Source organism: Gastrolobium bilobum, unplaced genomic scaffold, assembly GCF_033153095.1.
Source record: "Gastrolobium bilobum isolate Gb01-03AN ecotype WA unplaced genomic scaffold, APGP_CSIRO_Gbil_v1 utg11002, whole genome shotgun sequence".
Classification (NCBI taxonomy): domain Eukaryota; kingdom Viridiplantae; phylum Streptophyta; class Magnoliopsida; order Fabales; family Fabaceae; genus Gastrolobium; species Gastrolobium bilobum.
In genome coordinates this window covers 37,421-55,091 of record NW_026899111.1, presented here as the reverse complement: position 1 = coordinate 55,091, position 17,671 = coordinate 37,421, and the positions used below count along the sequence as shown (strand labels likewise).

General features: G+C 31.8%; 1 protein-coding gene across 1 annotated transcript; it reads right to left on the bottom strand.

The window, feature by feature from the left end:
• Positions 1-8,912: 8,912 nt before the first annotated feature.
• On the bottom strand, positions 8,913-17,427 carry LOC133287298 (AT-rich interactive domain-containing protein 4-like). Its single transcript, XM_061484869.1, has 16 exons — positions 17,287-17,427; positions 16,981-17,182; positions 16,351-16,539; positions 15,702-15,755; positions 15,455-15,543; positions 14,754-15,030; positions 14,461-14,517; positions 14,116-14,147; positions 13,690-13,825; positions 13,109-13,282; positions 11,487-12,128; positions 10,469-10,606; positions 10,118-10,216; positions 9,627-9,727; positions 9,421-9,511; positions 8,913-9,292 (listed from the first exon to the last, which is right to left on the bottom strand). The coding sequence occupies exons 2-16, from the start codon at positions 17,116-17,118 to the stop codon at positions 9,170-9,172; spliced, it is 2,340 nt and encodes a 779-aa protein (XP_061340853.1). The 5' UTR covers positions 17,119-17,182; positions 17,287-17,427; the 3' UTR covers positions 8,913-9,169.
• Positions 17,428-17,671: the final 244 nt, after the last annotated feature.

The window sequence follows — 17,671 nt, the reverse complement described above, 5'->3', positions numbered from 1 at the left end:
AAGTGATTTTTCTAGCAACTCGTAACTGATAAGCAGTTATGACTTTGAACATGTGAGAATCTGAGTCCATAATAGAATTTTGAATAATTCTCTTATGACTTTGACGTTGGTTGTTCTTTTAACTAAATGTCTGTTGTAAAATATTCTTTTATTTAAAACAAATTCAGAAAGTAATTAATGTACACAACCTCTTGTCATCGCGGAAAAAGGGGCAAGAATCCATTAATTGTAAACTTTCTTTTATATATATAGGGATTTGCATTTATCATTTAACATGACACAAGAAAGTTTCTTACACACACAATAGTTTGTGAGGCTCACACTTTTTGAAGCAAAAAAAAAAAAAAACTACGGCACGCAAAACGAATCTCTATAAAATTACACAATCACTTTTCCTACAACATAACTCTTATAAAACTCATATATATATATATATATATATATATATATATAAGAAAAATGAATATTCAGTGACTGGACCGTCCAGTGCACTATGTTCTCCCAGGAGAACATATTTCGCTAAATATTATAATGATGTACTCCCGGAAGAACATAGTTATAATATTTACTATAACTGTGTTCTCCCGGGAGAACATAGTGCACTGGACCAAATTTTATATCCGATCACTGTACACTCACTAAACCCATAAAAAAAAAAAAAATATATATATATATATATATATATATATATATATATATATATATATATATATATATATATATATATGGGTTAGAATCATTTTACACCAGTGTAAGTTATACTCTCAATTTTGTCCGTTGATCTCACTTATATCTAAGTGCTCTAATTTTTTAGTAATGTAAGCCATTGGATACAAGTGGATCAATGGTCAAGATTGAGTGTAAGACTTCTAACTGTTACACCGGTGTAAGAATATCCTGCCCCTATATATATATATATAGAAAAAATGAAAATTCAGTCATAGGACCGTCTAGTGCACTAAGTTCTCCTGGTGTTCTCTCGGGAGAACATAGTGCACTGGACCAAATTCTGTATCCAGTCACTGTACACTCGCTAAAAAATTAGAGCCCTTAGATATAAGTGGGATCAATGGTCAAGATTGAGAGTGTAACTTACACTGGTGTAAAATGATCTTGACCCATATATATATATATATATATATATATATATATAGAAATAGATCCTCTAATGTGGAAAAGTGGATATATGCTCATGTTATTTGATCACAGTCACTCGTTAATGATGAGATAAGAGAGAGAAAAATGCATATTATATATATATATATAGGAAAAAATATTTCTACAGCCACTTTAGATAATGTTATCTACAGCTACCATTTTTAACCATGTTCTCCCGGGAGAACATAGTTATAACATTAAAGTTGCTTTTTTTTTCTCTCCTCAGTTACTTTTCAGAACTTGTTTGCTGACGTGAAAAGAGAAAAAAAAAGCAACTTTATTGTTATAATTATATTCTCTCGAGAGAACATAGTTAAAAATGATAGCTGTAGATAACCTTATCTAAAGTGGCTGTAGAAATATTTACCCCATATATATATATATATATATATATATATATATATATATATATATATATATATATATGAGTTTACATTTCTGCAGCTGCTGTACGTGCAACAATTAAATACTTGTCATATATATACTTGAAAGCATTAAATGCGGAGAATCATAACCATACAAAGGATGAAAGCATTAAATGTGCGGAATCATAATCATACGCATGCCTTTGCTGTATGAAAAACGACTGCAGAAATGATTTTACCATATATATATATATGGGCTTATCGTTTCTCAAACTGCTTGAGATAATTTTATCTCTGGCTACTAAATCATAACCGTACAATGATGAATCCATGGTGATAAAGGAAGAGAGAGAAAAGGGAAATCATAACTATTCAAAGGTGAATCAATTAATATAAAAAAATAAATAAATAAAACGACGTAGTTTTAAGATGGCCGGAAATAAACTTATCTCAAGCTGCTTGAGAAATGTTTTTCCACATATATATATATATATATATATATATATATATATATATATATATATATATATATTGTAAATATAATGTTTTGTGAAAACATTAGTCATATACTGTCAGATAAATTGTCCCTATATTGTATCTGGTTTTTAATATAAGAATTTAATTCTATGGTATATACCAGAACTATCTTTTCTAAAATATCGCAATGATATAATTTCATGAATAAAGATATGATTGAAGGGGAGATTATATTAGGCATTTATTAATATTTATCTAGATTTGATATCGATTAGTCCTGATTGATATTAATTTGGATTAATATTAATTATATGTATAAGATACTTAAAATATTAGTGAGAATGATTTATTTCCTTATTTTATGGTCCTAATCTATATTAGATAAATATTAAGAATTTGTTCACATCACAAGGTGTGTAAAGTGAATTAATAATTTCTTGTTAGATTAATAATATAATCGTTGTAACTTAGATCGTTACATCATTTAAAACTAATATTTTGGTATGTTAGCATTACTCAATAAAATATGGGATATGATATTTTGCCTATCTTTTTTCATGTCTATCTTACATACTCATCTCCAACACTAGTTGTTAGTAGGGGTGTTCGCGGTCTGAATTGAATCGGTTTTGGAAGCAAAAATCACCCAATCCAATCCCTTATGTTTGATCATGTAATAATCCATTCAGTTTGGATTTTTTTTTCAAATCTGATCGGATCCAATCCAATTTTTTTTCTTTTGATTGGATTGGTTTTCGGTTTTATGAAAATCATAAAATTTATTTCATGATTATTGTGTAAATAACAACTTTTGTATTATATTGGCTTTGTAAATTATTGTTTTTTGAAATACAAAAGCATCAGTAAATGATAATATAATTTTATTTTATTTTTGACAATGAGATATGAAACTCTACACAGATAAAATTTTGTTGATAAATTGTGACTAGATTTTTTCTTGGGTTTAGCTAATGAATTAATGGGTCTTGAGTTTAGAAATTTTTGGGCTTGATTGGGGAAAGACCTAAGTAGGTAGAGAAAAATTAATATATTTGATCAGTTTTCATCAACCAATCCAAAAACTGATCCAATCCAATTAAAATTTGCGATTTTTTTTTTGTTTTTGATTTTTTGATTTTTGATTTATTCGGTTTTTGGTTTTTCGGTTCGGTCACCGTAGTTTGAATCGGTTTGGATCGGTTGATGAACACCCCTAGTTGTTAGATTAAAATGTCAACTAACTTTCACCATTTCTCTCTCCTTGAGATTCTGATATAATGGTATTGGAGATGAGTAGATAGAGTAGGTATGAAAAAAGGTATGCATAATATCTATACTATAAAATATTGACAAAAACGAAAATACTCATTTCAATCTTGATCCACTAATAAATAATCGACCTACTTAACTTTAATTTTTGCAATTATAAATCCAATGTAAGCTTTCAACAATTAGATGACCCTTCGCGTGCAATAAAACCTAAGAAAACAGGAAAAGCGAGTGGGTTAAGCCAATGGATTCATGAAATTTGACTGGACAAATATATTTTTAAGTAACTTTAGTTTTTTAAATTTTAACTCAACCATTAAATCACTCTTAGTAACTTCCTTTATGTTAGACTAATTCTTATTTAAAATGTCAAAATAGATTCCTCCTACAAGTATTTTTTTTTTGGGGATTTGAACTCTTAATATTATAGTTTTTTTTTGAGTTATTCCAACCTTTTTTTTTTTGGATTACAAAGGAAAGCAGAAAGAAACTAAAACGAATCAGGGCATAGACAAGCCCCTACAATCCTCTAACACAAGGTCCCTACACCCATCTGGTGGAATGTTAAACCAATGAGTATCCCAACTATTATCAACTCTGAGCTTAGCTAGCCAATTAGCAACTTGGTTGCCTTCTCTATGCGTATGTAAAATATTCACATGCCAATGATTAAACATCAGCTCTTTAATTCTATTAACAAGAAAGAAGCAAGGATAGGAGCTAACACACCCATTCCATTTGTAATCAGATGAATTGCAACCAGTGAATCTCCCTCTAGAACAACATTCCTCATATTCTGCTGCCAGATCCATTCCAGCCCTGTCAAGATGCCCCATAATTCAGCCATTAAAACTGAACCATGGCCAAGTTTCCTGGAGAAGCCATGCACCCAATAACTGTAAACCCACCACAGTTATTTGAACTCTAATTATCTCTTTGAGGCGAGTTGACTCATCCGATATTCTAACAAGCTTCAACTCTGAGCCTAATCCGGAGTGCGGGGCAAGTGAGAGATAGAGATATTTAAACCCCTCCCAAATGTAACATATGAGAGTTGAATCGAGACACTCTTCTTTTCACTTATTTAACTCTCTTGTTACCAAATGAGTCACTATCATTTGGTAATATTATAATACTTATCTACTGGCTCATCTCTATAACGTCATATGAAACCAAATTTGTTTTATTAAATTTAGTATATAATTAGATTTTTTTTTTATCTAATTAGAGAAAGGGGGCTAATAAATTTTTTTATTGTGCAACTCGTATCAATATTTTGTATTAATCATATATTTTTTGACAGGTGTTTTTGCTGTGTTTTTTTTTTAATATGCTTTAAGAACATATTCCTAATGCAAATGGCAAAAGCATGTTTATTCTTTTTTTCTTTCAGAGTTTGTCCTACTTTTCTCTCCCTTTTTGGTGATTTTGTCTTCTCATTAAATGCATCCTGGCCAGTTCTATTCATTTTCTTTCTTGCTTTTCTTACTTTTGTAGTTTCTTTTAATAAATTTATCCATATTTTTCGTGTGTAATCTTTTGGATAGATTTTAAAGAAATTTGCTTTAATTTTATCATCTTTTCTCTCGGTTATGGTAGTTTTTAAAATTTTAACTTTAATGGTCTCACATTAGCCACATGTTTGGTTTTACGAAACAATAAAACTTCAGCATAATACTCTCTTCAAATGGAAGTATGTTATGTGCCAATCTACAAATCTTAATTTAGTTTTGAAAAAATATTTTATATAATTTCTTCCCTCGATAGATCTATTGTTTTGAACTGAAATTATAAGTGTCAATTGGTTTTTATTTTAATGAATTCTAATTTATGAGAAAAAAAAATGTACATAAAAATTTCCCTAGATGGCTCCTGCACATAGGGAGGCAAAATACATAGACGGAATGATAAAGACTTGAAAGTAGAGCCAGAAGTGATTCTCAGCTAACTAAAAATGTAGAAAAAAGAGAGAGAGTGCGTTACAGCCATAAAGCCACAGATACTGATTCTAATTTGTACCAAGTAATACCTTACTATAGAAAGTTTTCCGTCTTTATTCAGGAGCGGCCCTTTCTGTGATGAATCAGATCGTATGCAGAAAAACCTTAATCATTGGTTCAATGTAAATAACTTCCATTAACATAGGCTTTTGGACAAATAGCCCCGTGTAATTTTAATTTTGTAATTTACAAACAGTGAGTCTGAAGAAAGTAATGGATGGAGTTAATTTTCCTGAGTTAATTTTCCTTACCTTATATATATATGAAAAAAATATTTCTTAAGTTGTTTGAGATAACTATATCTTCGGCCATCCAAAAACTACATCGTTTTGTTTATTTATTTTCTTATATTAATTGATTCACTTTTGAATAATTATGATTTCTTTTTTCTCTCTCTTCCTTTATCACTGTTGATCCATCTTTGTATGGTTGAGATTTAATAGCCGGAGATAACATTATCTCAAACAGCTTGAGAAATGATAAGCCCTATATATATATAAGGAAGGTTAAACTTACAACTTTTTTTTTTATAACCTGTTACAACCATATCTTAACACCATTAATTTCCGCCAATCAACGGTTATGATTTTCGCAAATTAAACTCATTAATTAATTATTAATTCACAATAAATGATAACCGTTGATTGGCGGAAATCAACGGTGTTAAAATATGGTTGTAAAAAGTTGTAAAATAAAAAGGTTGTAAGTATAACCTTCCCATATATATATATATATATATATATATATATATATATATATATATATAAGACAGGATCAACTTATACTAGTGTAAGATTAATAACTCTTACACTCAATCTTAACCGTTGATTTCCGTCCATCAAACGACTCTAATTAATTATATTATTCTCATTAATTAATTATTAATTATAACCGTTAGATATGCGAAAATTAATGGTTAAGATTGAGTGTAAGAGTAATAACTCTTACAACGGTGTAAGAAGATCCTGGCCCTATATATATATATATATATATATATATATATATATATATATGGGTTTTATAATTGTCATGCAACATGAGAATTCAAATTTTCCTACACACCCTTCGATTTCCGTGCAGACATGGGTCCTACATATAATTTTTTCTAACATATGGGTCCCACATTCTTTTTATTTCTACAACATGAGAATTATAAAACCCTATATATATATATATAATAATATTTCTCATATTATAGGAGATAAATTTTATCTCCTATACATACATAAAAGTTTATGAAACTTATATTTTCTCTTTATCTCTCTTCTCTTTTCAAATGGGCACATATATAGGATAGGAGATAAATTTATTAAATTCGTATATGGAGATTATATCCCTCATGTTACATAACCAAAATTTGTTGTCATTTAGGGAAAAAACAAGATCAATTAATTGGACAAAATGTCCTCTCATTTTCTTTAATATTATATAACTTCGTCTTTTTTTTAAATAGGAAAAGGAAAAAAAAAGATTGATTCCTATAACACGATGGATATATTCCTTTAACAAGAGAATTATTTTCTTCTACCACCCTCTTCTCTATTTCCGTAATAGCCACTTTTTTATTTTTTTCCCAAGGTAGACCCCACCTCTTTTTCTCTAAGTCAGAGATCTCTAACTATTTCTACGACATGAGAAGTTGCAAGCTATATATATATATATATATATATATATATATGGTAAAAGATTCCTCAAGTTAATGGAGATAAAGTTATTTTCGGTGAATTCAAAGTGACATCATTTTGGAGTTGTAAAATTAAAAAATTATAATAATAAAGACTAATTTAACCCTGTAATAAATTATAATTGCAAAAATACCTTGATATTTGCCCTAAATCGACGTCGTTTGGGCTCACCGGAGATAACTTATCTCCATTGATTGAAGAAATCTTTTACCCATATATATATATATATATATATATATATATATATATATATATATATATATATATATATATTTTTTCTGCAGTTAATGCAGATAAGTTATTTGCATTGAGCCCAAAACGACGTCGTTTTGGGACGGAAATCAAAGTATTTTTGTAATTTTAATTTATTTCAGGGTTATAAAAGTCTTTATAATTATATATTTTTAATATTTCAACACCAAAACGACGTCGTTTTGGGAGTAAATGCAGATAACTTATCTGCAGTAACTGCAAAAATATTTCTATATATATATATATGGCAAAATAATTTGTAATGTAGCTGCATATAAGCATTGATACAATCACCTGAAAACTACGTCGTTTTGTGTGAGATAAAGGAAGTTCGCTCTCAAAATTAATTGTAGAAAATAAAAATATTGTATTTATTTTCACCTTTATATGGTTATGATTCCTCAACTACTTGAAATAATTTATCTTCAACTACTAAATTATAACTGTACAAAGATGGATTAATAGTGATAAAAGAATAGAGAAAAAAAAAATCATAACCATTCAAAGGTGAATCAATTAATATAAAAAAATAAATAAACAAAACAACGTCGTTTTGGAATGGCCGGAGATAAACTTATCTTATATTGTCAGAGAAATATTTTTTTCAAAACAACGTCTTTTTGAGATAGCCGGAGATAAACTTATCTTAGGTTGTCGGAGAAATATTTTTTTCACACACACACACACACACATATATATATATATATATATATATATATATATATATGAAGCAGGATCCTTTGACACCGGTGTCAAATTTGAAGTTGGACACTTCATCTGAGAGTCGTTAGATCAAAAAAGATCAATGGTGTTACATGCTTGCAAATCAGAGTCGTTGATCTTTTTTTATCTAACGGCTCTCAGATAAGGTGTCAAATTTTAAATTTGACACCGGTGTCAAATGATCCTGTCTCTCTATATATATATATATATATATAAACAACAGTTCTGTACGATCGCTACTCAACTTTGTGTAAACAATTTCCTGTATCATGCTAACAACTTATTTGGGTATGCATGTATGTCCGTGCGTGTAGAAAGACTTAAAAATTATCTGTTGAATTAAATCATATAAAAATGCGCATAAGACTATACATTTTCCCTTCTATACAATAGGACACTGGGAATAAATAAAGTAAACTTCCAAGTCACTGCTCACAATGGAGAGCTTGACGGTATTCGAACGCGGTGGGAGTTCCATACTCTAAATTAGGAATTTCTTTCCCCCTTAAGAACAAAGGTGGAAGGGGTTAGAGCCTACTCCTAATAGCAATGTTATTAGAACCGGATCGGTCATTGACCCAGCTAAGGTACCGGGTCACTGGTTCAACCGGTGGATCACGGGTTGAACCGCATGAACCGGATATATATATAAATTTATATTTTATATTTAATTATATAATAAACATTTTGAATGGTGTCATCTAAACAATAACCCGATGTAATTTAATGGTATTTGCTATGTTGTATATCCTTAATGGAAGGAGTTCGAATCACATTGGATGCAATTTTTGAATTAATTATATTAACTTAATAGTTATATAGTAAATATATTACATGGTGTATTTTATTCAAGTGGCGCTCCTCCAATGTGCTGGGTTCGAATCTCACCTACTGCGAAAAAATATTTTGTAGCTAATTTTAATAACACTGCCTAATAGACATCTATATCGACTAAACCTGATTCTCAATTTCCTTTATGGGCTTTACTTCTCACATATAAGATAAGTTATCTTATATTGTGAGACAAACAAAGTGAAACCCACCAATTTAAAAAAAAAAAAAAAAAGACATTTTTTTATGTGAATATAACATGAGAGCTGAATCTCATGCAAGATGAGAGTATAATTTCGCTTCTTTTATTCCTATATTTCGCTAATCTATCTAAAACATAGTGATTACAGATAAATCCACCAAAAGAAGAAACTGGCCGTCTGCTATTCAGGAGATGGAGGAGTCTGTATCAAAGTAGTCGTGATGACATTGAACCTTGCGAATACCCATTAGCAACACATTGTTTCTTCTTGAAATTTGTAAGACTACAATGAGGACATATATATTCTAACCCATCAGTTTTGGCATAATCCTGCAGAAGTTGTGAATCAAAAAAGGAATCCTTATTAATATAATTAAAGGCAAAGAGACACATTGTTTTTGCCCTAAATAACATCAAGACTCATTCATATACAATTGTAAGTGATGATGTAGTAGTACCTTAAATGCGCCGAGACCTTGCCTTCTGTCACAGCCGAAGTGGGCCCACTCACCACATATGCCACAATTAACCCAATCCCCAGCTGCACTACTGTTGAACAGTAGAAAGATGTTAAGGAAAACGTATACGAGGGGTCACAATCTGCAGGAAACCATACTACAATACTGTAATTGAATGACTTCATTGACTTAAAAGAAGTACAAACCTGTGACACAACAAGCAGCACTCTCCATCCACATCATCATGTGCTAATTCATATTCTAAAAGGTAGGTTTCATAATGTCTTTTGAGTGTATTTCCAACTCCCTGTAGAAGACATGGAAAAAAAATACCTTAGTTGCCAGTTAATTTCAAAAAAATACCTTAGTTGCCAGTTAATTTCACATAATATACAAGCATCCAGTCATCACATAAATTCTGAATTAGTTGGTGAACTTCTTATTGGTACAATTTTAACTTTTCTAGATCAATACCAAAACAATTCCTCTGCTGTGGGGTGTTTAGGGGGGGGGGGGGGGGGGGGGGGGCGAATGTCTCAACAGTTATGTCTTTGTAGCGGCTTCAGTTTTTTTGGCTTCACCATAAGTTAATATTGTTTTATCAATCTCAAAACTTTAAAGTGTAATTCAAGATTCAATATAACAAAAGCATAAAAAATGAATTACACAAGGGATATAACCAAGGCATAGAACATACAGTCATTCTATTGGTTGTTGTGTAATTGCGCATCTTTGAAAAAATTTGTCCCTTCCAGTTGATACCGTTGCCAACATGAAATCCTCCCCTGGTAACCACCTAAAATACCAACAAATTCAGAAGAAAAAAAAAGGTTTCACTAATCCATAATTATTTTCAAGGGTTTAATGTTTCTCATGATGTAGGAGATAAAATTATCTCCTACACATACATAAAAGTGTGTGGAGCCTAGTTTTTCTCTTTCTTTCTGTTCTCTTCACATAGCCTCCATACACATAGGGATAACTTTATCTCCTATAATATGAGAAACTTTAAACCCTATTCTCAATGAACACAGTTTCACTAACATACCTCTTTATACAAGTTGTAGAGATCAAGGCGTTTTCCATTGAGTATGGCATCAGGGAACTCGGAAAGACCTCCTTGAGGAATCAGTCGATTATGGCCCCGGAGAATCAGAAACTCCATGACATCTTTAAGAAATTCCTCCTATACAGCAAGTTATAATTATTTGAAATTTAAGAATAAGTTCTCATTGAATGTTTGCATCATAAAGAGATTGAGTAACCCAGTACGATTTAGTCATATTAAAGTTAGCATCCTTTTATGGAATGCATTGAAAAAAATCATTAACAGGAAAAAAATGAGCAATTGAAAGAAAAAAGATATCATCTTTTTATGGAATATGGAATCCAATTGAATGTTTGCATCAAAAGAGATTGACAAGCCCAGTATGATTTAGAAGTATTCAGGATAACATTTTTTTATGGAATATGGATTAAAAAAATCGTTAATATAAAAATAATGAGAAAGTGAAAGAAATAAGTCATTACAATTCTCATATCAATGTTGAGATTAAGTTAGAATGAGAAATATTTTGATACAAAAATTTAATCTAGTTCATTTTTCCAGAAAAATTCATGAATCAAGACATACAGAACTCTTCTTTCTTTTTCCAAAATAAGATAATTGATTTGAGTTACATCTGTACTGTAGTTGCATGAAAATTATACATCATGTGGTATTTAATTATATCAGAACTCTCTTTTGCTAAACGACAGCAAACCATTTTCATCAACTTATGTAGCATTTAGAGGTTTCTATTTTAAGAGCACGATGCTACACTAAAGACCAAAAGCACAATCTTCAAGTTATATCTGTCAAAGAATTAATCACAAGTGTTAGACTGTTAGGATTTCTTTTTAATAAAAGAAATTATTTTCCTCAGGTACGCTAAAGATAATTATATTAGTGTGCACTACTCATCAAATTTTCAGCACAAGCAATTTTTTTGAGATTAAAGTATCAACCTAGGCATCAAAATGATACTAAAAATCAGATTTAAAACAATGGACAAAGGAAAACTCACCTCAGAGCAAGTTTGCACTGGGCCTCTGCCACAACCATGTTTCTTCAAAGGCAATGGATTCAACGAAATAACCTGCTTAGACTGAGCTGAGCTTGAAAATGATTTTCTTTGCGTTGCTGATGTTGATCCAATACTACTACGCTTTGTAGGGGCAAGAAGTGGCAAATTAGCCTCAACTTGGGCACCATCAAAACCATTTGTCTCAGAAGGTCCACAAAAAGGTGTCATTCTATGGCGACGAACATGAGGAATTGGCCTCATTGCAGATACTTTTAATCTCTTCCTAGCTGGAGTTAAGGATGTGCTAATTCCATTCACCATTTTTTTATCATTTTCCTCTTCATCTACTTTTCGAACAGTACCCTTCCCTGCAAAGACACCATCATGAAAGCCAGGGCTAATTCCATGGCTTGGTTCACACCTATTTCTTGTTGGAGGGGGTGGTTTGAACCAACCAGGGGGACTGCTGAAAATTATATTGTTTTTGTCTGCACAGCTATCTTTCTCATGAGTTTGATAGAAGAAAATTAAGCGCTCAGCATCATCTTTCTCAAAAGAAGCTATAGGCAAACCCTGAATACTTGCAATACCAAGTGCAACTAAACTTCGATAAGAAACATCAGGTGCTAGCTGCCTCAAAATCTGAAGCAAGTAACAAGACATAATTATAAATTTGAATAACAACCAAATATGCCTAAACCTATAGAACTCCAATTCTAATAGGATACAAAACTTTAGGTACTATACTTGGCATTATTTATAGGCAAAAATCCTCGGTACCATCCTGTTTCAATTCATTATTAAACATGCAAATGTAGATCATCTGATTTGGAAACAAGTTGAGCAGGTTGGTCCAAATTGAGTGTTTGATTACCAAGGACAATGAATGTTGGTTCTAGTAAGAACCATATTGATCCAGCCTGGTGTGCAAGTCATCAATTATCTTAGAACCATTCTTATAATAATAAAGCTAATCAACAGCATATTTAAATAATATGGTACTCACATTTGAAAGTGGGAAGACAGATGAAAGCAAAATCAATGGTACAGGGTAGTTGACAACAGTAGTAGACATCCAGAGGTAAAACTACTCTCTAATCAGTCCTAGTACAAAATTTGACATCAAAAGCATTATGACCAGTAAAGTAGGATAAATTCTCAACTTCTAGGTTTTATCTTCCCCCAAGAGACCAGCAAAATTTTGAGATGACCTCTCAGATAAAATAGCCCTCCTTCTGTTATCTTGATCCAAGAAATCCTTGCTCCAACATTTTCAATCCGCATCATGTTTATCTCGTGATTAATCATCCTATAAACTCTACTATGAGATTTAAAAAAAAAAATAGAGGTTTCTACAGAAATTCAAGTAAAGTTCAATTCTGAGACTTTTCCTTTGTATCAAACACAACTACATTGCTTCTTTTCCAATAGAATATTATTTAAAAATTTCCAATTTTTTTAAGCCATAGCATATAGAACTAGAACATTGATGAATCCCCTAGTAAGAAACTAGCAAGAAGAGAAGACTCATTCAGAAATCTTGATTTTAACTAGTAAAACAACACCAACACAGAGATAATTTTGAAATAAATGAGGTGAAAAGGAATGGGGATTACTTAAACCTGCAAAGCCCATAGAGGAAGCTTCATGCAAACTTCAAATACGGTTGCTCCACAAGCAATCGAAGCAGATCTGCGAGGTTCAGAGACATTCTGTTTGTCTCCCTCGTTGTTGAGTTGTACATGAATTAGTTGACTCTTCTCAATTATCTCATTTTTTATATGATTCTCCAAGTGCTAAGAAGTAAAAATGATAGGACAAAGAATAAGAATCAAAACTTTCAACAGGTAAAACTTGCAAAATGCATATCTTACACTTTAACTATTGACTTAATATTTTAAAATGGTTATTACACAATTTAATGGAAAAGAAAAAAGTCAAAGAACAAATTATTTCCAAAAAAATAAAATTGCTAAATAAAATTATGGAGACAAAATTGCCATATAACATATCTTAAGAAAAAAAATCAAAAATTACTTAAATGTTAAGAAACATAATGCATATCTATGCCTATAAAAAAAGTTGTTATGTGAGAGAAATGTAAGGCTGGTATTAAAAAATTAAGTAGCGTGTGCAAATAGCATTCATTGCTTGTTTTTGTAATAATAATGAAACCATCGTAGCATGCATATTTGGAGGATACCTGATCATTAAAACAAGTTTGAGCACTGCCAGATACTAGAAGTGAGATATGTGCAGAACTACAAGTTGATATATCACATCGCATGGTCACAACTCCACGATAAAAAGCAGCTGCCTGAAGAGGTGGTGGTGGGGCACTGTATCAGAGCAAGATATATATTACATGGTGGCAATACATATTCAGATGTCCAACATAGTTCTAATCAAAAATAAATGAACATAAAGGAATTAAAAAAAATAAAATAAAGAAAAAACCCATTTTAAGTGTGTTTGAATTAGCTTGTTTTGAAAATATGTCGCTTTTTTTGTAGCTTCTTGAGAGCTTTTGAAACAAAATAATTATATTTCCTTAGAGTTAGCTGAATCAAACATGCAGTAAGTCATCAACTGTGTAAGAAATAGTCATATACAAGTTATATCAGCATACCTAAACTTGCCATGGAGCTTGCAACCACGTATCTGAAAAGATAAAAATAAGAAAGTTGAGAAAACCTTTGGATATACCATCTTGAAGAGATTAAAAAATTGAAGTAAAAAGCTATCAAACACGAGAATGGTAAAAGGCCACTAAAATTACAACAGGGAGTTGTACTTTATGTTATATTACTTCCATGGAAAGACCAACACGTTGAATAGTGTTGAAAAAATAATACAGTCCAGCTTAGATTAACAGTAAACATTTTTAAATTAAAAATGGGTTATATATCTTAAGATTTTGCTAAAATGGGATTTTATCCAAGATAAATCTGATCAAACAATACAGTCAACATACTTCAATAGTTAAGAGAGCTCTGAGTCCATCCTCCAAAGATCTCAGCAACGACTCATCCTGAAAAGAAACAAGCCCATGTGTAATTGGCAAATAATGTCTCTGTGGATCCGACTGCTTATTGAGACTGCAATTACACATGCATGCATTGTTATGTATATGTGTGTGCTTCAAGTCTTTCTTTGTCCCACATTGAAAAATTTAGTTTCCCACATGTGGGGAGGTGTGTGTCAGTCTGGGACAGATACACAAACATTCGCATTACATAAACATGCATGTTTTCCACAGAAGCTTACAACAGTGGAAGGTGCACCGCAGATGAGAAATCTCAAGTTCACTTCATCATCATGTATCTTTATAGCAGGAAGACTGTCTGAGGAACTTTCTTCATCATCTTCTTCACCCATCTCGGGAGGGTCAACATTGATTTTGAGACAGTCGCCAAGAAGGTGTGGCCCCATCTCACTAGTAGCATCATGGCTGTCCACAGGAAGTACTTGACTGTTCTGAACACAGTAAAGTTCAAAAGAGGCACGAGCAAGGTGGAAAGCATCCCATGTATGTGTAGATGAACTACAATGAATTTGTGAACACCAATAACTGTTCAGTAATATCTCAAAATTCTTAAGAAAACCCACAATTTTGATTTCTTCTTCCTCTTTTTAATGAAAAGAAAAGGTTTCAAATATTGGATGGACATAGACAAACAAGTCATACAGGACTTTGCACACTCTGACCATTAATAATTCAAAACAAAAGATTAGTTAAATATTCATCGATTACTTTCATGACATTTGAACTAGACAAGTTCACAGGAAATAATTCCTTTCATAGATGACCCACTAAATGGATGCATCATCAAACGTGTACACATGACATAATCATACATCAATATGAATTGTATCAGAATGCAATAAGATTTAGAACATAAAAGACCATTTCATAGTGTGCGTGCACCACGTGCTTGCAACGTGCAATCAGATAAACAATATTATACCTCTGCACCACTGAGAGAAATGCTTGACGAAAATGGCAGGCAGCATAACAAGAAAAATTATTCTTCCAAAATATAACATATGGGATTCCCTGCAAAGTAAAACAGCTTGAATGAGCCAATTTCTCCCACAAAATTATCAGATTACAAGGGATTCTTTTGAGTGTGAGACATGGTCTTTTGTCATCACCCAATAATGATAGTTTGTTCTCCTTTGATACCTGAAAGTTTTCCCAAGAACAAAAAGTACCTTAAGATGAAGAGCCTCTGCAAAACTTTCTCCATCTGGGATTTCTAAATAAACCTGCAGAAATTAATAAAATCACATCAGACAAAATAACATACCCACAATGCCAACTGAGAGGAGGAAATGCCAATGAGGTACAAGATCAAAACAGATTATATAAATTTAAAAAGGTTGTAAATTTCAACAGGCAAGATTATACCATAAAATTTTGAGAAACACAAGTAAATTTCTTGAGCAATGTGTCCAAACATCACAAGATCTCCACACTCTAGAATTCTTAAATTCATTGTGTAATGAATCATTCAACCATCAACACTTTATGTTGTTAATTAGGCCTAAATATCACAATGACTGGTTCAATATTACATCAGTACAAATTTTGTAATACAACTGATCTAGGGAATACAGACCATGGTTTCTAACATTCTTCACAGTATGCAACCCTATTTCTTAACGTTCTCCTTCTTTCTCTCACAGTCCGTAGTAGTTAGTACTTTCCACCAAAACAAAACCCAGCAATTAACAAGATAGAAAGTAGCAATTTTACATACTCTCCCTCCCTTCACTGATCACAATATGTGTAACCTACAGCCCTATCAACAGAAAATACATATAAATAACAAAAGAGTGACTAAATATCCAGAATACATACAGCCGTCGGCAATGTGGGACCGAAGAGCTCTGCTATTGCTTCAGTGGTGGATAATTCCACACCTTGCCAAACCAGTGAACCAACTTCCCCATTCTCTAGCTGCTCTCCCTGTAAGTAAACAAAATTCGGTTGATACGACTCTAGAACTTTCTGAAACTGTTCCTTTTCCGGATTGCATAGAGTTTGAACCTGCATTAAAAATGATTCAAATCATGTTATTTCCTATTAGAGAAATATAATATAAAATTATTAATGTGGCCTTCACCTGACGTAATCTTTTGGGTTAAATTTATTTTTATTAGAGTCTACGTGACTAAATGATCACGAATTCGATCCCCTCTATTTTATTAATAACCTTTTTTAAAATTATGAAATTTCTTAGCGCTGATAAGTGACCCAATACATTGTCCATGTTTCAAAGTTCAAAGCCAATGAGCTCTTACGTGCGTATTAAGGAAATATAATATTAAGCTTTTGAATTGAATTGATTTTTTGTTTTAAAAAAAAAAAAAAAAAAACAACAACAACTAAGTGACACACAATACATACATTACATAAATTTCTAACCGCCGCCGCCGCCTAAGCCTGAAACCTGCATGACAATGCTATACATTTGTTAATTCTATATACCTCGAGACGCCCCGCAGAAACCAACTCAGGGAAAGGGTATTTGCGCTGATTCTGTGGGGGCTTGTGCTCAACACAGGTAACAGCAAGCAGAGTACAAGTCTGTTTGGGAACTCCTTGAGGATGAAACTGAAACATCATTCAAGCTAAAAGCAGCACCACACAGACAGAGACTGACGAAACCAAAGTGTAACCAAAATAGCTTCTGCAAATAAAAAAAAACAATTTAAGCAAATTTCACACTGTGATAGTTAGAGATCGACGGTAAGTTCCTACTATCCTCCACCAAAGAAAACAACATTCCAATACCGTTTCGCTCAGAATCGCTGGTTTTCGCGAAAACTAGGGAGGAATTGCGAGGTTGGCTTGCATAGTTAACTATGGAGAGAAAGAGGTGGTTCAATGGTGGCGAGGTCGAGAGAAACTAAAAGGAATTGCAAATCTGAAAACCCTAATGCGATATTGGGATTGGGATTGGGATTAGAGGTTAAAGATTGAACAAATAAAAAGATGAAGAACTTCTCCTGCTGGGTTTTCTAATAAACGACGTCGTTGCAATTCTTTTTAGGGAAATCTTTTTCTAAATTTAGAAAGGATATTGTAACAAGAATTCAATATATTTTTAATATATTTTATTCAAATAATAGAAAGAATTAAAAAAATGAATAAAAAATAAATAAATCATATTTGAATT

Coding starts and splice junctions, on each gene's coding strand:
- LOC133287298 (XM_061484869.1), bottom strand. CDS start 17,118: ATGATGTTTCAGTTTCATCCTCAAGGAGTTCCCAAACAGACTTGTACT. Junction 14,518..14,753: donor GCGGTGCACCTTCCACTGTT/GTAAGCTTCTGT, acceptor GTTTCTTTTCAG/GATGAGTCGTTGCTGAGATC. Junction 14,148..14,460: donor GAGCTCTCTTAACTATTGAA/GTATGTTGACTG, acceptor TTATCTTTTCAG/ATACGTGGTTGCAAGCTCCA.